This window comes from Ursus americanus, chromosome 10, assembly GCF_024610735.1.
Source record: "Ursus americanus isolate L20-20 chromosome 10, mUrsAme1.1.p, whole genome shotgun sequence".
Taxonomy (NCBI): domain Eukaryota; kingdom Metazoa; phylum Chordata; class Mammalia; order Carnivora; family Ursidae; genus Ursus; species Ursus americanus.
In genome coordinates this window covers 50,240,382-50,260,444 of record NC_142136.1, presented here as the reverse complement: position 1 = coordinate 50,260,444, position 20,063 = coordinate 50,240,382, and the positions used below count along the sequence as shown (strand labels likewise).

Genomic DNA, 20,063 nt, shown 5'->3' with positions numbered 1-20,063 from the left:
TCAGGGTAATACTGACCTCATAGAATGAATTTGGAAGTTTTTCTTCCTCTTCTATTTTTGGAAATAGTTTGAGAAGAATAGGTATTAACTCCTCTTTAAATATTTGGTAGAATTCACCTGTGAAGCCTTCCCTTTCACAATGGAGATAACAGGTATTCATTCAATTAATAACCTCTTTCTCCATGTCTGTGTCTCCTCTATCTCCTGGTCCATATTCTATGCTCATTTTTCTATTGGGCTTTTATCAGTTTATATTGTTTATTGTTAGTTTATGCTTTACATATATTATTAGCTTTTTATCAGTTGCATATCTGTAAATATTTTTTTCCAATTGGCCTTTTGACTTTCTTTTTTTAATTTTTATTTATTAAGTAATCTCTTCCCCCAACATGGGGCTCGAACTCACAACCCTGAGATCAAGAGTCACATGCTCTACTTACGGTGTTTTTATTTTTATGTAGCAAAAATTACCTTTTCCTTAGAATTTCATATATTTGGGAAGGCATTTCCCATAATAACAATAAAGAAATGTTTTCTTTCATTATCCTGTATTCTTGGAAGAGAAATTCTTATCTGCCCTTACTACCAAGAAGTTGTAATTTTTCATAGGAATTAATTTTTCTCCATAGACCTCAGAATCAAGAAGTTTCCCTTTAGAACAAGAAAACTTAGGTTGAAATATTTAAATATATGGCTTACTGTAGGAGCATAGTTTTTTATTATGTACTTCACTTTGTCCCCAATTCATTTTCCACAATCTTTTGTTCAGTTTAGCATCTTATCCATCCATGCCATTTTGTCATTTTATGAATTTGTATAAACTGCCTAAAATCCTTCCTGTAACAGGCAGGACAGAAATAAATCCTCAAAATACAAAATACGCAAAGTAGTAAAAATACAAGAAAAAAATAAATCACTCATAGACCCAAAATGTGAAGGCAACCACTAAAGTTTCCATATGTATTTCTTTTCAGCCTTTATCCCATGTAGGTGTTTTTGGTTTGTTTTTTTTTTTTTTTACATAGTTGAGATTATGTTGTATGTTAATTCTGTGTACGTATTACAAAATTATTTACCCGTCATTACAAATTTTTTGAATAAACATCACTTTATAGGACTGCCTGGTTTTCCATTTCATTACAAACCAAATACTATTTCCCCTCTTATTAGACATACATGAAATTTGTTTCCATTCTTTTTCCCACACTCACACACAGTATTTCAGGTAATATCTTTATAGTTAAAGCTCGATCTCTGCTTTGGATTAACTCTTTAAAATTATTTCTAAAAGTATGACCACAGCAAAAAGTCACAGATAAATGAAGCTCTTTCTTTTTTTTTTTAAGATTTATTTTATTTATTAGAGAGAGAGAGAGAGAGAATGCATGCACATGAGAGAGTGGAGGAAAGAATCTGCAGCAGATTCCCCTCAGCGCAGAGCCCTGTGTCGGACTCAATCCAGGACCCTGAGATCAAAACCTGAGCCAAAACCAGGAGTCAGACACTCAACCAAGAGCCACCCAGATGCCCGGATGTGAAGCTCTTACTAAGGATGACAGACTGCTTTCCTACATGGCTCGGCCAGTTTTACACTTCCAGCAGCAAAATACAAGCGTGCTTAGTCACCATGTCTTTACCACACTTTCATCTCCTTTTTCCAAACAAACAAAAAAACCCGTTCTTAATTTGAAAGATCAAAAATGGTATTGTGTTCATTTCTTTTTCTATGATAATTTGAAAGGCTGAATATCTTTCCAAACTTTTATTTTCATCACATTCCTACCTTTTCCATAAATGTTTAACCCTGGGAGTCACACACTGACCTGAAAGCAGATGCTGAAGAGAGGTAGCATTGTGTTTGAGAAAATCCTCATTAAAACTTTCCAAATCCTTGTTGACAAATATTTTCTGCATTTCTTGAGATAGAACTTTGCTCACAATGTCTGGAAGATTACTATGATTAGACACTATAAAAACAAAACATTTGGAATTTAAAATTTTTTAAATCTGTCCCATGAAACAAAATCAACTGAAATACATTTATATTTATTATTAAGCTTGATACATCTTACATAGTAAAATACTGCTCCTTTGGAATATAAATACATTCGAGCTTAAAAATGCACTAATTTCTAGCATACCTCTGCTAGCATGTTTAATTTATAGATGTACCATAAATATTATCCTTTTTTTGCTTTATATTATTGCAAATCTCTTTAAGATTTTGACTGCTGAAGACAGTCATATTCTGGTATGTCTGAAGACTATTGACCTGTCATATATGCTTTTACGTTAATATTACCTTTTTTATACTTACCAGATTTAGAAAATTTAATTAAACATTCATGTAACCATGGGTGATTACTGTTGATGGCGAAAGCTCGTTTGACAGACTGCAGCATTAACAGGAACTTCCCTGTGTCATAAAAAAACATAAAGGTAACAGCATCAATATTTATGTATGTTATTTTAGTCACTTTACTCTAGCCTCACTTAAATTCCAGTAACAAAACGTTACCTTTCCTGTAACATTCATGAGCAAAATTCAAAGCTGACTTTGGCTATCAAAGACAACTTTTATTTTTTAAAGAAAAGCTTGAAATGATGTAGAATTGAATGCTTCAGATAAACAATTTGTGTGACTGTTCAAACTATTCTCAAATTGGGTTTGATCATAATACTCTAACTGATTGCCCTGTCAAGTTTTGAGCAGCAAAGGAAAAAGGGATTGGGAGCCTTTATGGAAGGCTGAAACAGAACTCTAACAAACGAAAAGAAAACCGATTCAACTGATAAAGATTATACCGAATATAAGGATTAAAAACTGAATTCAAATTATTACCTTTTCTAAAATATATTTCAAATGCTAATAGATGAGTGTCAATGTTATCAGCAACAAGGTTCTTTAGAGGTATAAGGAACTTTACAGCTTCTTCTAATGGATTTTCTATCTATTTTGAAACAGAAAGGAAAATTACTACATTTAAAAACAGCTACACAAGTTAAATTTCCCCCAAACCTCAAATTAATACATATCTAAAGTAATTTACAGTTCTCTTTATATGACCAAATAAGAAAACATTTTAAAACTATCATCTGTAAGCAAATTCAAAATAGTCAATAATTTCAAAATGGAAATAGCTCTATTGTTTTTTCTGACTATAAACTCAATATAATCTCATAAAACTCCAAAAAGTCCAGGAAGTTATTCCATAGACTTAAGGAGATGGGAGACCAAATACTGACTGCCCTTATTCTTGAAACACTTCAAATAAGGAGGCAAATACAACTGCATCATGTAACTGGAAAAATGACCAATTTAAAATCCTTGTACTAGATTCCACAGTAAATAAACCTGAAAGTTAAGTATTTCCCTAAATCTGATCCCTAAATAGCTACAGAAACTTTGAGAAAATCCCAGAGATGAAATGCTTTCTCTTTGTAGCTAAAACCTATCAAGATATATAAAATGTTTCCAAACAGATAATTGTCTGGCTGCTGTTACCAAATTACCAAAAATCTAGTGTTAATAAAGCAGCACATATTTATTATCTTGGCAGGTCTGTGGGTTTAAATTCCAACATGAGTCTCACTGGGCTTAAAAATCAAGGTGCCAGAAGGACCACATGCCTTTTGGAGGCTCAGTTCCCTTTTGAGCTTCTCAAGGCTGCCCACAGTCTCCCTTTGTGGCTCCCTCCTTCCCTCTTCAGAACCAGTTAACAGAGGGCTGAGTCCTCCTCACAGCACTCCAACCCCCTCTCCAGTCTTCCTCTACTTTGAAGACCCACTGTGATTATACTGGGCTCAGCCAGGTAACTCAGGCTAACTTTCTTATTTTAAGGCTATCTGCCACATTAATTTCCCTTTGCCGTGTAATGTAACGTATTCGCAAATTCTAGGATTTGGAATGTGGCCAGATTTAAAGGGCCACTATGCTGTCCACCACCACAATTCTATGTATAATTTGCATTAACCAAAATTTCCACATTATCACTCAAAAATAATTGACTACTATCATAATGACCTTGAAATATTACAAAATGGCTTCTGATCTCTAGATTTAATTAAAACACGTTTATGACTAGAACAGAACCAAATAACACAAATCCTACAAATAAAGACAGTAAATTCATCTCACCCTTTCTAATTTTTCAGGTATAAGTTCTTCTTTGAGACCACTGGCTTCTTCTTCTTCATCATCTCTTTTTTTCTTTTGATTTTTTTGTTGACGTTCCCTTTCTGCATGCTTTCTCTCTTCTTCCAGTTTAGCCTTTTTCTGAGCTCTTCTTTGCTTACTGAGCATTTTCTTCAACTCTTTGGCTGACAGGTTTTCTATAAATATCCAAATACCCAAATGAATACAAATTCTAAATCAAGGTTTCCGTTTTCCTCACTCTCCTGCAATACACAGTATTGTATTAAAGCAATACAGCTTTAAGAGGGGAAAGGTGGAAGAGGCAAGGATACAGACGCTTTTAGAAAGTATATTCCCACTGCCTAGCACACACCCCGGCACAGAAGGCAACCGGCAAATACTACATTGACTAAAATTAATCAATTCTAAAAAAATAATAAAAATAAATTAATAATAAAATAAAATTAATCAATTTTGGCCCAGTTCCGCCTCCTACACAATACACGACTTGAGGCAAACATCTTGCTAAGTCTCAAGTCCCAATCTGCATACAGTGCGGTGAGGACACCAACGATCTTCTTGGAATATATCAAGAATAAGTGAGACAGTGCATTTACACACACTTGTGATCTGTTCAGAAATTTGCCTCCATGCTACTATTCTCAAATATTTGTAGATACGAACATTTTTGTGAATAAAAAGCTGTACAGGTGTTCTCACTGGCACTATTATTTTCAATCAACTAGGCACTAGAAGTCGTAAGAATATGTATTTTTCCCAAAGGGTCTCACAGCTATTTAAAAACAAAAGAAAAACAAAGCACCCAGACATTTCTATTCTTCCCCAATTGGCCTTACTGAAGATAAAAATAAAAATGATTGCAGGGAGTCTGGCAGGCTCAGTTGGTAGAATGTGGGCCTCTTGATCTCGGGGTTATGAGTTTGAGCCCCACGTTGGGTGTAGAGATTACTTAAAAAAAAAAAAAAACTTTAAAATAAATAAATAATTTTTTTAAAATGATTGCAATTCCTCCATTAGGGCTATTTAGAAGTATCAGCTACAGAATATGATCCTGCTGACTTTTTCTAAGCACCTCCCTCCCTCCACCCATCATTTTTTTAGCATATAAGCAATCTGATGTCTTCACATCCATTTGATAATATGCTTTTCTATATGTTGTTTACGCTAATGACATTCTTAAATGTAGTGTTCTTTTCAATTCTTTGAACGCAAGTTTCTTTTCAGTTACCTGAATTTATTTCTTGTTGTTTGCTCTCATTGGTTAAGGGGTTATCATACAATTTCAAGTATATTTCAATCGCTGATCTAGCAGCCTTGAAATAGAAGGCATGTCTTCTGAGTATATCTTCTAATCTCAAAAGGTCAACATAGGCACGGAGGGTCATCTTTCTCATGCAGTATGTATGGAAGTCAAATTGATCATCGGTTATCTCAAAAAAATGCTTTAAAAAAAACCACAAAATTATCCCTTACATATATTTCAATAATGTCCATTTTTAAAAAGAAAATCATAAAAAGCCCGAAATACAATGTAACAGTCACAATTCCACTTAGTTGCCTTCTCTACTGGGCAGTCCTTAACACTACAAAGGACATCAAACTGTTCTTTGTATTCAACTTAAGTTTCTGTTACAACAATCCTTGGCCATTCCCTATAAATCATGTTTTGTGACGATACTCAATTTCTGTGTAATAAGTTAGATGACCAGATTTTTTTAAATCCTGAAATCAGTACATATTCATTTTTTGCTCTAAGGAAATATTTCTCCTCAGTATTCCCCCAAATCAGCATGGCAGAGTAAAACAGAGCTCTGAATGAAGGTCAAATATATATAGGTTCACATTAAATGTTTACAAATCAGACTGTTCTACTCAACTGTAAGCTCTCCGAGGGTGAGCCCTGTCATCTCTAACCCCACTGCCTGGCATAGGGACTAACATTCAATAAGCACAATTTTTGCCAACTGAAGAGAGAAGATGCTTATCAGGCATGTGTGACCTCTTAATGTCCTACAGCCTGAAATATTTAATCTACGTTAGGAATAAAGAAATCTATATGGCCAATTTCATAAAGTTGTTAAGGAATCAAATAAGATATTCTAAATTTCATTGGACACAGAGCATTATGATTTTTTCTCATTCAATAAACTCCTATTAATCTACCAACGTTCCATTTTAGCAACTATTAATCTGTAGTCTATGTATAAACAAACATAGTAACATTTTCCTAAGGAGAGAGTTCAAGGCTTTCATTCAATTCTCAAAGGGTCCATGGCCCCAGAAGTTGAAGAACTAATTCCTTACATGGGAAGAAGACAATTAACATCCCTACTTCAAAACTATGTATCCTTTTATATTCTTTCCTACACGCATCTCTACATCTTCTTTCTTTTCCCCTATTTTAGCTTCTCCAAAAATACATAGAAAAATGAATGATTCAATACACAAAGCCATTAAGCTCTTCTCCTACTTCACCTGCCCTGTCCTAGGAGCCAAAGTAACTCACTGTGCAGAAGACACATGAGTATTTGTCCACATTATTTCATAATTTTAGTTGTGTTGGTAATTAGAAATACTCTATACACAGAATTACATTAAGTACCTGATATTTTAAGGGAAGAATTCTAAGATAAAAAGAATAAGAGTACACAATGTGGAGGGGGGAAAATTCGAAAAAATGAACATTTAACATTAGTTGATAACTTTAAGAATCATGCTTTAATAGGTGGTATTTGAAAACTGCATTCCTCTCATTAATAAGACAAATCAACTCTCTTATAAGAATTAACATGAACTTGTTTTTTTTAATCAAAAGATTACATATTTCATAATGCTCTTCATGGTTAACGTAAATCAAGTTATGTCTAGCACCGTAAGATCTTAAAATTCAATACAACTGAGGAAAAATGGCAGGAATACAAAACGAGATGATAACATCTAAAAGATTACAGGACTTTTTTAAAGTTGAGAAACATTTATGTGTAAAAAGGCAGACCCAAGTTTCAAGAGACACTCTAGCAGCTTTAGCAGACACAGATTCTAAGTCAAGTCTTAGAGGGAGCCGTAGGGAACCACAAACAGTTAAGCCGCCTCTTTACCAGTAACAGCCCACAGGCTGCCTCTCTCCAGTTAGTCTTCGGTACATAGGGTAACCAACTTATCCCAGCTTGCCTGGGGCTCTCTCAGTTTTTCCAATGAAGCCCTGCGTCTTAAGAACCTGCTCTGCCCCAGGCAAACCTGGATGTTGGTCACTCTATAGTAAGCTAACGACGGTAGACAGGATATGGCTAGAGTACGTTAGAAAAACAAAATAATTTTGCTTTGGGAAGAAATGCTATACGGCAGAACACTACTTAGAAACAACTAATCTTAGCTTTTCTTTTTTTTTGATTTTTAATTTTGGAATAATTATAGATTCAGAGCAAGTTACAAAGGTAACGTAGAGATATCCTGTATACTCTTCTCTCAGTTTCCCCTGTTAAGTTATATCCTATAAACAACAGTATGAGAACCAAAAAACTGACATTGGTACAATGTGGGTATATAGTTCTATGTGAGTTTACCACATGTGTAGATTAATGTAACTACCACTATAATCAAGACACAGAACTATTCCATCACTACAAAAATCTCCCTTATCTACCTTGGGGTGATTTTTTTAAGTCTCCAGATTTCTAAAACACAGAAATCTACTAGCTGACACAAACAGGTGTAGTTTCCCTATACTTTACCCAAACAATAACACAATATGGTCACCTCCCAGCTTCCTGCAGAAATTAGATACCCAAATTTTAACATATAGCTCAGGCTTTTAACCCAATTTTCCCCTCATCATAAACTACTAGTTCTTTTGGGGTAGGGGGAGGGTAATGCTGGCAGGAATTGCTTAACTTGTCAAAATTAGGCTTGAATCGAAATAAGACAAGTCAGTGGAGAATTAAGAAATGCTATTCACAGCTTAAGAGTGTGGTTTCCTTTAAGAATTCCCTATTAGTCCCTCTCATCTCACCCAGATGCTCCCACTCCATTACTTCTCAGAGTTCCTGGAGGAGACCAACAAGAGCTCATATCCAGAAAGACAACAAAAACCTCTGACTCAAAAAATAATAACCAGACCAACTAGAGCAGTATGCAACTCCATGCGCCTTATAGAAAATCGGTCATTATGAAGCATGCATCAACTGGATCAAGATTAAGATGCACTGGAAGACCAAGTTATGAACTGCCTATCGGAAGTTCTAGATCTTCTCATAAAGTTTTTGAAATATGTATTACTGCTCTGTTTCAGATATAAACCAGCACACTAAAATGATGAGAAACTAATCACCTGGAAAAAAAGGAAAAGAAAGAAATTCTTAAAAGATAAAATAGTTTAAAATTATTCTGAACACAAGTTTATATCCAATATTCTGAAGATTGTTGTTTTGTTTTGTTTTTAATAAAACTCAAGCCCTAAAGTGATTGGGCTGGACTTCATAACCTTTATATATAATCCTAAAATCCTCTGAGGGGGGCAAGATGAAAGCAAAAAAAAGTACTACACTGGACCATTCCAGAATTGTAACATTTTAAATCCAATTACTAAAAGCTCACAGAAATACATCATAGCTGAAACTGCCCTTGAAGAGAGAATTCTTGAATGAATTTTTGAAGGCAGAAGAAAGGCCTAGCCCTTATTTGAACTTCTATCTGTATTTGTTGAAGGTGAAGGTAAACTGCAAAGTTTTATTTTTGAAAGGTGCTCATTTCTTTATTAAAATACTTAAAATCCAGGCACAAAAGCAACTCATGCAGATACTTATTATAATAAATCTATGAATTCTGTAATTACTCTTAAATCCTCACAAATTATATCATTGAGAATTCTTTTAGATTACATAATTTTTATTAGAAATGAATTTTAGCATTAGTAAATATTTAATCACCCTATTTGTACTAAGCATTCACATTTCTACATACAACCACTAGAAGAGTTAAGTCTTCCTTACTTTTACTACGAATTACTCACTATAAAAGACTAGCTTACAAGTGACATAAGAATAGGCTCTTTTTTTTTTAATTTGTGTCTAGTTTCTTCTGTCCTCAAGCATTTAACAAATTTGAAATAAAAACAGTAAAGTTTCTAGCAATAATTAGTAACATGAACAGAGGGTTACAAATTCTACCATATTTTAATCTCTGATAGCCAATGATTTTCTATAATTTTTTTCTTCAAAAATGCTTTCTATCAGTCAAATCCTATTTCTTGAACTAGACATAGTTGATCTGACACTACAGAATTCTATTTCATGTTACTCAGCCCACATCACTATACATTTAAGGGAGAGCATAATCTAAATGAAAGTAATGGAAGAGCTATTCATCATATTCTAACAATCCTCAATAAATATCACAAAGGAATATGTAGTCATTAATGCTGGGAGGAGCGGGGCTGCAGCTGGAGATATAACGATCCTAAGGATGTGCAAATTTCACTTTCACAGAAAATCTGATCAATGTCTAGCTGCGGTCATGCTGGAATCACTGACGCGTAAGTACCTAGCAGCTTCTTCATTCAGGAAACAATCTACTGCTCACTGAGAACATCTGGTTTATACAAATCTCTTTCCTTAATAACGAGAAGAATGTGTCTGAAGTACTAGTCATCTAGGAGTGTTGAAACAAGCTGGTGATCTACGGTGTTATCACAGAAATAAGAGCCGGATTTAAACGAGAATGCTTGGATATTGCCTCAATATTTCACGTATCACCTGAGGGCTTTATAACCTTCAAGGACAAGATGAGGATTTTCCCCAGAGATATAGCCATGAAGCCCAGGCCTAAAAAGAAAACAGAGAAACCCAAAACCAAACAAAAACCTAGGTTATTTCTAAAAGGGCTGAGGTAGAATCCTCATTCCAGTTCCCAGCAAAAGCCACCCCCTAAGACGGAGCCTTTCTTCTGGGTCCCCTCAGAAGTTTCACACGGGGAAAAAGGCCAAAGTGACTGCGGAGTGCAGACATCAGGCTCACCTGACTGCGGCGCCTGCGGCTTTATACTGCGTCAGCATGGGAGCAGTGGCGCCGACTGAGCCCACAACTGAGGGCTGCTGAGGACTGCCTCAGGCGTGCTTTTGTGGCTCTTTTCCTCCTGTTGTCCATTTGGAAGGAGAGTGCTTCAGAGATGACAAAGAACAGGAAAACAAAATTCACACAAAGGAAAAGAAAAGTCCCCTCACTAAGGCACATCACACATAATCCTAAAAGCAAGTAATAAAATAAGCCTGCAAACGAGCCACAGACTGCTGTATGAAGTCTCGGACGTGAGAACAAGTGTCCTGGGAAGACAAACTGGAGAGAGGCTGACTACAGAGCAGATCCTGACGTAAACGGGAAAGAGGTGGCCATGAGCTTGTGTGTCCTTCTGGGCCAAGTGAGGAAATCAAACAATGGCCCGATTACGAAATGCAAATTTTGAATATATGTTAATAATAGCAATAATGGCTTGACAAGTCAATCTTTTCCTTCTTCCCTCAGACCAAATTATGCAGACGTGTCACAATCATAACCATTTGAGGATCAAAAAAAACCAATCATCTATTCACAACCTCTGAGTGTCTGAAATGCTAAAGATCCAGATTTTTTTTCACAATGAAGTTTCCAAAGTAGTTAGAACAGGTAGATGATCCCATGTAGAAATCAACCTGCCTTTTTCGTCACCTTACAGGAGAAAAATAAAGTCAAAATTCTACAACTTACCCTTTCTACTTCATGGCATTTTTTCAAGGCATCCCCGTACCTCCCCAGACGCTGGTAAGCTGAAATGCATTCAGTTTGAAACCACATACACTGCATTTCATTTAGATTTTCCATGGCAGATGTTCCTTCCTGAAAAGGAAGCATTCAGAAATATAGGAAGCAAACAATAAAAGAAATCCTAAAATCCTCATTTTCTCTTTTACAACTATGGCTACAAGTATTATTATGCCAATAAATAGCAATAAACAAATATCGCAAGGTTCTTCCAAAGGCTCCTGCTGATTCAAAATTACATAATGTCTTATTCACCCAGCTCTGTCGGGGTATTCAACACTACCAAAAAAGACCCCAGATTGCTGAAGCTAAGTTTTAAACACCAAAACTTTTATTTAAACCATTTAAGACAGGGGCTCCTGGGTGGCTCAGTCGGTTAAGCGTCTGACTCTTGATCTCAGCTCACGTCTGGATCTCAGGGCTATGAGTTCGAGCCCTGTGTTGGGCTCCACACTGGGCGTGAAGCCTACTTAATGACTGAATGAATGAACCACTTAAGACAGTAATGCTATGAGGCAGTGCCTATCTTTTTCTTTTTAAGCAAATGCTGTTTAACTTTGCCTTGCTGGCTCAAGGTCACTATGATGTACACCCATTATTGCAGAATCTGTTAGGAATAGTTCCAAGCCTGCTTTCCAGGTTCCCAGTCTCCTCCCTCCATCTTGGCCTATCGGTTGATACTTTCTTCGTGTCCATGTGTCTGCTTCCTGTTCCATGCCAACTCCTCTCATTTGCAGTGGGCTGACAAAGCCAAATAAGGGTATTTGTGAAAAATACTTGCTACCTCGGGTTCAATGAGAATTCTGAGCTGTGTAAGACCTAAAGCACCTAGTTTCAATGGAGGGCCACTGAAGCTTTGTCATAAGTTAGAAGAGTTATTTCAAACGTATTTTATGTGACCCCCAGGGAAGATGGTAAAGGTACACGTACATAAATAATTTCAGTCTTCAGTTCTTTTCACACTCATTTTTGGGTGCCCAGTTCAATTTTCAGCATTCTCATTAAAAGTGTAAAAACTGGTTCTCTCTCAGTGAATGGAATTATGGCTGTATGCTATTTCTTCCTTATGGTTGTACATATTTTCCACTTTTTGATAACTACATATTTTTGTAAGAAACCTACATTACTTTTCATTTGAAAATCTTTACTAACTAGAACTGTCCAGCTGGAATCAGCAAATCTGTACAAAACTCTAAAAAAACTGTGAGAAATCTACAAGAAGAAAATGTGCCACTTCACTGACTTACTAGCATCAGGTAGAATCCCTTATAATCAGACATAAAGTGACTGTTGAAGGTTAGCAGTCTTCCTCTCCTGGCTCAGTGGGCTATCCACCACACATTAGGACCATGCCTGGCCAAGGAACGAGGGGGCTGAACAGAAGCAGCTCTCCATTCGGCAGGACAACTTGTCAAGAGTGGATGACCAGACGAAATTCTGACAAGTCAGCTGGATCACAAATTTCAGGGACTCCTCTCCTCAAACAGCCAACCCTTCCCCTTCTTCCTCATTTTGTGGTGCCTTTTCAGACACATCCTGGCTGACTGTGGCTTGGGGTGTGTATGTGCATGCTGGCTTTTAAAATCACTGGACTTCTTCAACTTAAGAAGTTTGGTATATTCATTTTACTTGCACTTCCCTTCTAATCTCCGCTCTGGCCTTCCGGGTGGTTCTCTCCTGCACCAACACCGCTGCTTTTACATCTATTCTGGTACCATCTTCCCATCTCTAAAGCTGTGCTGCAGTGTGAAGGGCACGGAGGAGTCTGAACCCCAGCACTATGTACCATGTGATACCTTCAGAGCCTCAATCACCTTGCTGCAAAATGCCAGACACGTGGTTCAGCGCTACACGAACATAAACACTACCATGATTTTCCTCATTTTGTTATTCTTTCTCCTAACCTGATACCCATCATTCTTGCTGATGCTTTCCCCCTACATCTACCATTTTGCATCTATTGATCCCATGGCGTGTGAATCTCAGAAACATCAGTCACTGTAGTTTCTTGCTCCTATTACAATTCTAAAACATGAGTTTTAGTGTCAGAGACCCCTAAGCTGGAATCCTGGCTCCAAAATGAATGACCAGCTGGGTGATCTCCAGCTAGCACAGTACCTGATCACTCTAAATATTTTCTTAACTATAACATAGGAGTAATGATATTAGAGAACTGGTAGGATTACATGAGACTATGGATATAAACTACTTCGCTCAGTGCTTAATAATTGTTAAAGCTACTAGTTCCCCTCACAAATGGTATACAGATTATTTGCATTACTCTAAATATGAGACAGCAGAATTCAGGCAGGTTCAGATGAAAAAGCCATTTTTCTGATGAGTGAGAGACAACAAATGGTCTATAGGTAGTAGCCTTTAATGAAAATTTAAATGTGTGAGATATAGAGATATATACATACACATATTCCATACACACACACACACACACACACACATATCACACACTTAAATTTTCATAAAAGGCTACTACCTATAGGCCATAATAAATATACATATATTTCACATATGTGATATATATACATATATATGAGATATCTGTATATTTGACAGATTATTTATCAATACCTACTAACACCAGACTTACAAGATGAGACCTTATTGTTTCCCTGATTACTAATGAAAGCATCTTTTTTGGTCATTCCATTTTTCACTTCTGTGAACTAACTATTCACATCCTTTGCCCATGGTTCTCTTATCTTGTCTTTCTCTTACTAAGGTTTAGTGTGTGTGTGCATTTTTATTTCTAGGAAAGTCTTCTAAGTAGTGAAATGTTCACAATAAAAGCTCAAGCTAGTCTGTGACTTCTAAATTATAGGAGGTTTTGATAAACACCCTGACACAACCAGAATCTAGTTAACATGTACGGAAGGTGGTACACGGGGCTGCATTAGGAATACCTTAGTATCACAGGGCACAGTGGTAGCTTACTTTCATCTAAAATCACTTACTCACAGACACCAGCACTAAAGCCCTCCACTGTGTACGTAATGTGGGTTTAGAGGTAAAAATTATTTATTCCCAAGTATCTTCATTAAAAATTGGAAATTAAACTTGGAAACACGGTTTCCTCATTATGCCTCAATGTCACAATTCAATGTGTATTAAATAACTATTTCAGTGAATTCTTTGTGGAGTTCTTTATAAATTCTTATTCCATCATACGGATTGGAAATACCTTCTCCAATTCTATGGTCTACCTTCTCATTTTGCTTATGGTTATTTCTTTTTTTTTTTTTTTTTTTTAAGATTTTATTTATTTATTCGACAGAGACAGAGACAGCCAGCGTGAGAGGGAACACAAGCAGGGGGAGTGGGAGAGGAAGAAGCAGGCTCATAGCGGAGGAGCCTGATGTGGGGCTCGATCCCAGAATGCCGGGATCACGCCCCGAGCCGAAGGCAGACGCTTAACCGCTGTGCCACCCAGGTGCCCCTGCTTATGGTTATTTCTGTTATAGGTAAACTTTAATTTTAATACGGTCAAATGTATTAATTTTACTTTTACATGTGTTTTCAATGCCTTAAGAAATGCTTCCTACCTCAAACTCTAAAGATAAATTATAATACTTCTTTAATCAAACTGGAACTGATTTATGTCCAGCAAAAGAATGTCATTTTATTTTTGTCAATACAAATAACTAACTGTGCCAGCAATGTCTTTTCATCTCTGATTCTGAAAGCATCTCTGGCTATATACCAAGTTTCCAAATATGTGTGAATCTGCTACCTGGTCTATTAGTCTACATATATTTTTAACTATAAACTTATTATTTTCATAACAACACAGAAAGTTCACATGGTAAAAGATATGTAAGGATGGTGAAGGAGGGAAAGGGAAAGAATAGATGTTTAGCCCAATAATTTTGGAGAACTTAAATTCTAAAACGTCAGAGACTATAGTCTACAAATGTTAGTTCTTTTTTTTTTTTTTAAGATTTATTTGATAGAGAAAGAGGGATAGCGTGCCTGTGCGCATGAGTGGGGGGAGGGGCAGAGGCAAAGAGAATGTCAAGCAGACCCTGCACTGAGAGTGGAGCCTGATGCAGGGCTTGATCTCAGGACCCTGAGATCATAACCTGAGCCGAAACCAACAGTTGAAGGCTTAACCGACTGAGCCACCCAGGGCGCCCCCACAAATGTTAGTTCTACATAGAAAGAACTCTATGAGCAGTTCTGAAACAACTGCAAGAGAGAAATTAAAAAGTAGCCACAAATTACTGAGACAAAAGAGCTGTAAATTAAATATTACACATAAGCACCGAAGTCTGGCATATTGTTTATTTGTGCATAAAAGTATTGTGCTCCTATCTTTCAACCATCCACCACCAGAAGCGCACACACACACACACACACACACACACACACACACACACACTCAACCACAGTAAGAAACCACCTAGGACATGATCTAGATGGGATTAACACAAATAGTAACAAAAATGAATTCTTTTGAACTTTAGTGGCAAACTTCACAAATCATCATAGAACTGAAGTTTAATTTTACTAACTCAGAAAAGTATATGCTCACGTATGGTATTTCCTACCCTTGTGAACTTGGAGCACATTTCCTCTGCTTCTTTTATCATATTTGCTCGAAGCATGTACTTTGCACATTTGGAATTGATGAATCTATCAGCTGTGTCCAAAGACTGTGCTTCATCCATCCACTTTGCAGCTTCTTTGAGATTACCTATGTGCTTTAAGAAATAAAGTATTAAGGAAACCACAGTATTTATGATTAAGAGATTATGGGTGAATATAAATTTTAAAAGTTGATAAAGACAAACTAGAAATTTGGTACCATATCTATCAAATTTATCTAGAAATCTTTGGATAAATTATAATTCACATTTACTAAGATATGTATCAAGGGATTACCACTGATCATACACTGATTATACCACTATGTAACATAAAACCCTAGGATTATTAGAGTCATAGAAATAGATTATCAGGGTCCCCTAGAAGTTATTTTTCATACAGAAAAAACTCCAAGGGTTCTTAAAGTGGCCAAATTCATCAACTATTGAAAAACATGACTAAGATTTTACCTTGTAAATTTTTGCTTTCATATAGAATAATTCTATTAGAGTTGGAGTACTAGCAATTGCAGCATTAATATAATCCAAAGCCAAAGAATACTGCCCAAGTTTATCAAAGTGCTGTGCCAGGAAATACTGAACCCAGAGCAGTGTTGTTGGGGGTTCCTTCTCCCCATTCTCTGCAAGCAAACAAACATAAAATTACTATAGAGAAGAAGGCAAAGTAAAGCAAATCACATACTTTCCCCTTAATGCATGATGAAATTAATAATTGCTATAAGAATAAGCAGTAAAACCCCAGAAAAACAACCAGTTTCAACAGGGAAAGGTAGGACTTCATGCCATAAAGTTCAAATAGTAGCAGTCAGGCAGAGAAACAAGATACTGGTTTCATAGGCTTCTAACCCCTACCTCACTCCGAATAAACCGTCCTGGGGTTAAGAGGTAAATTGGTCTAACTTTATGGATTCTCTGGCTGAGAACGCAAGGCAGCAGGCCCAGGAAACTCAGGGGAAACAGCTGGGTGAAGAGAAGTCCCTAACTATCACCGTGAGACTCCACACAGGCAAGACCTCCCAGGGCTTTGCATTTCCTAGGTCTCAACTCTACATCAGGGGAAGCCAAAGTTGAAGTGTATGAAGAGACCTCCCTGACAAGGTGGAATGAACCCTACTATGTGACAAAAGCAGTCACACACAGTCAGCTGAGCTCTATTCTGTTCCCCATTCTGAACCTCGAGCTATACAAGAGTAGATAAGAAATACTAAGCTCTCAAAATGGATATCGGCAGGGAAGACATATAGATCTGAAATTAGGAAGAAAGAGGAGAAAGGAGAATTTAACAAAAACCACAGGAAAAAAAAAAAACAGGTTTCCTAGTTTCCTAGACTAGCTAATCAAATGAAAGAACAATGTGAACACAGAAATTAGCATAAATTAAAACAATAAATAAAGGAAAGAGATAAGCATTTATCTTGTTCCTTTTATATAAACCATATTTCAGGGGAACCAAATATTTGATGAGGGCAAGTTCATAAATTTATAAGAAGAATTCTAGGGGCGCCTGGGTGACTCAGTCAGTTAAGCATCTGCCTTCAGCTCAGGTCATGATCCCAGGGTCCTGGGATCAAGCCCCATATCGAGCTCCGTCTGCCGCTCCGCTCCCCCTGCTTGTGTGCTCTCTCCCTCTCTCACTCTCTGTGTGATAAATAGATAAATAAAATAGATAAATAAAATCTTAAAAAAAAAAGAATAATTCTGGTTATTAAATGCAGGGGGAAAATGATTCGAAAGAAATAAGGGATGAGGCAATGGTCCTTAGGGGCTGCCAAAATCATCAGGTAAGAGGAGCTTTTTAACTAGCAGATCAGGGTGACCACGTCTGAACCTGGATCAACATAACATCACAAAGAGAAACACCCAAAATATCTTCTGGCTCCAGATGTGAGACAACAGGAAGTACAAAGCATCACGTAAGAAGTATTCACAAGAAACCTGGATCTAATCAAGCCTATAAATCTAACTATAAGTTTACAGGAAATATGGAGAGCAAAATATATTAAATAATACCAGGAGAAAGCGATCAGCCAAATCCATAATATGGGCCATTCCGTAAGACAAATGACCTTTCAACAAATGGCATTTTTTTTTAAATGGGAGGGGAGGCTACTGCTCAAGATTAAAAGACTATCAGACTATCAGAGACATAAAGTGTAGACCTTTGTTGGAGCCAGATTCAAATAAACCAATCATACAGAGACATTTTTTGAGGTCCCTGGGGAAGCTTGCATGTGGATTGGGTGTTAGGTATTATATATGAGCGTTAATTTGTGTGAGATAGCACCATGGCTGCATCTTCTGTGTAAGTGTTTCAAACCGTTAGAGATGCACGCTAAGGTACAGACAGGTAAAACAGGATGTATGCCTTAAAAATACCCCAGAAAAGAAAGTAGACAGAATATAACTTCAGATAGGACTGGCAAAATGTTGGCCACAGGGACTGGGTGATGGGGACACAAGAGTTCATTCTGCTATATACTTCTATGTCTGTTATTTCATTATGAAGTTTGTTTCAAACTAACAAAAACGAAAGGGCAATAACATGTAAAAGACTCATGAAGAACTCAGACTAAAGTTACCATCTGCATGACTGAAAGCATTCTAGAATGTTTACTCAACTAAGATGCCTTGATTTACATATGTCCCTATAAAGAGAGAAACGAAGGACCACATCATACAAAATTTAAAGTAATAAAAGAGTAGAAAGAACAGAGAAGTAGGAACTTGGGAAAAATGGGTTTCAATATAAACTAACTGTATGATCTTAGGCAAACCCCTCAACCTCTCAAGTCTGCTTACTCATGTTAAAACAGAGTTAACTCCCACCTTAAACTAAGCAAGATTCGAAGTGCTCTTTTCATTTTATTCACTAACCCAAAACTATTTAGTAAATAGGTATCATGTAGGACATACATAAAATATAAGCTAGTTTTATCATAAGTGATTAAAAATGGATTGAAATGAGTAATCAAATTCCAATTCAATCTAATTTAAACTTACCATAAGGGCTAAAAAAGTCACATGTTTTAAGAGAGGCTTCATAATTCGTAACAAGCTCCTGGATTATAGAAATCTGTTAGAGAAACATAGTTTTAAATTTTTTAAATATTTTATTGAAGGTATTTATACATACTGTGGAGTATATTAGATTTGGAAACAACGTAGAGGTTATTTCAGGACTATAAATTAATTAAACTACTAGGGTGTCTGTTCCCCCCAGCATCCCCCATGTGAGAGGAAAGCAAGAAAAACACAGAGAATATACTGTTCTCTTCATTAAAAGTAAAAGAGAATCTCATTAATTTCTCATCTCAACAAGTAGGTTTGAGTTTTCGAAGGACAAATTATCAATAATTACTACAAAAACTTTTTTTTTGCCAATAGTTTATTTGCCTTTTGCTTCTCACTGTTATATTGTGAAGCTGTAAGCCATTATATGTTCAGATTTTCTAAAGCTACTCATAACAAAAAAGTCAAGTGAAATGATCCAAATGACACGTGATTCAATGGAAAAGGTTACGTAAACTCCTAACCAGATGTTTACACTCCCTTTACTTTAGTGATCATTTTGATGAACAGATTTGCATTTCAGTGACCCCCTCAAGTAGGACTGAAAAGCGATAAGCCACACTTGTAACGTGCTCTGCCCTGAAAGTGGCAAACAAAAAGTGACAAAAATTAGAAGTGCAAGAGAAAAAAAAAACAGCTAATATATACAATTGGTTTTAAATGCCTATTGATGTTAACTGTTCAGAATGAATTGGAAAATATAACTATCTTATTTGAGAATTTCAAAAGAGTAAAGGTCTAGGGCTCCTGGGTGGCTCAGTTGGTTAAGCTTCTGCCTTTGGCTCAGGTCATGATCCTGAAGTCCCAAGATCAAGTCCCCCATGGGGCTCCCCCACTGAGCAGGGAGCCTGCTTCTCCCTCCGACCTCCCCCCACTCCATCATGCTCTGTCTCTCTCACTCTTTCTCTCTCAAATAAATAAAATCTTTTTTTTTTAAGAGTAAAGGCTTAAAAATGAAGGAAATCCATTAAAACTTTTAATAGTATCTGACCAATGTGGTATTATTTTAATAGTGATAATTTTTAAAGTTTTCTAGTTTTAAAACATGGGATACCACTAATACTACCAGACAAAAAGAACATACCAGATGGGAATGACAGTAAGAAGCCCGTAACTGTTACAAGTGCTTTACGTGTATTAAAATAATAATTATAGTAATAGCCAACCCTACATGGCATCATTGTTTTAGCTACTTTACTTGTATTAACTCATCCTCAAAAGAACCCTATGAGGTGCACACTATTATTAACTTGATCTTACAGACGAAAGGAAAAGAAAAATAAGCTGAAAAGTGTACCATGGTGAAGCCAGAATTTAACCCAAGCAACAAGGCTCCAGAAAGTAGCTTCTAACTTCTTGCTGTATCAATGAGTGGATGAGACAAGGCACATTTATAACTAATCGGGCAATTCTCTTGGACTCACAGGG

The 20,063-nt window shown here is 36.5% G+C and overlaps 1 protein-coding gene across 5 annotated transcripts in view; it reads right to left on the bottom strand.

Annotated features, from left to right (window-relative positions):
* NAA16 (N-alpha-acetyltransferase 16, NatA auxiliary subunit) overlaps window positions 1–20,063 on the bottom strand; it is a 62,143-nt gene that overhangs the window by 3,508 nt on the left and 38,572 nt on the right. For all 5 annotated transcript variants that reach the window (XM_045811106.2, XM_045811108.2, XM_045811105.2 and 2 more), the window contains 9 exons: window positions 18,567–18,639; window positions 16,017–16,186; window positions 15,510–15,662; window positions 10,894–11,022; window positions 5,385–5,598; window positions 4,139–4,332; window positions 2,843–2,951; window positions 2,318–2,416; window positions 1,824–1,967 (listed from right to left, as the gene is read on the bottom strand). In XM_045811106.2, the coding sequence (XP_045667062.1) occupies window positions 1,824–1,967; window positions 2,318–2,416; window positions 2,843–2,951; window positions 4,139–4,332; window positions 5,385–5,598; window positions 10,894–11,022; window positions 15,510–15,662; window positions 16,017–16,186; window positions 18,567–18,639 (1,285 nt within the window). The remainder of the gene's footprint in view (window positions 1–1,823; window positions 1,968–2,317; window positions 2,417–2,842; window positions 2,952–4,138; window positions 4,333–5,384; window positions 5,599–10,893; window positions 11,023–15,509; window positions 15,663–16,016; window positions 16,187–18,566; window positions 18,640–20,063) is intronic.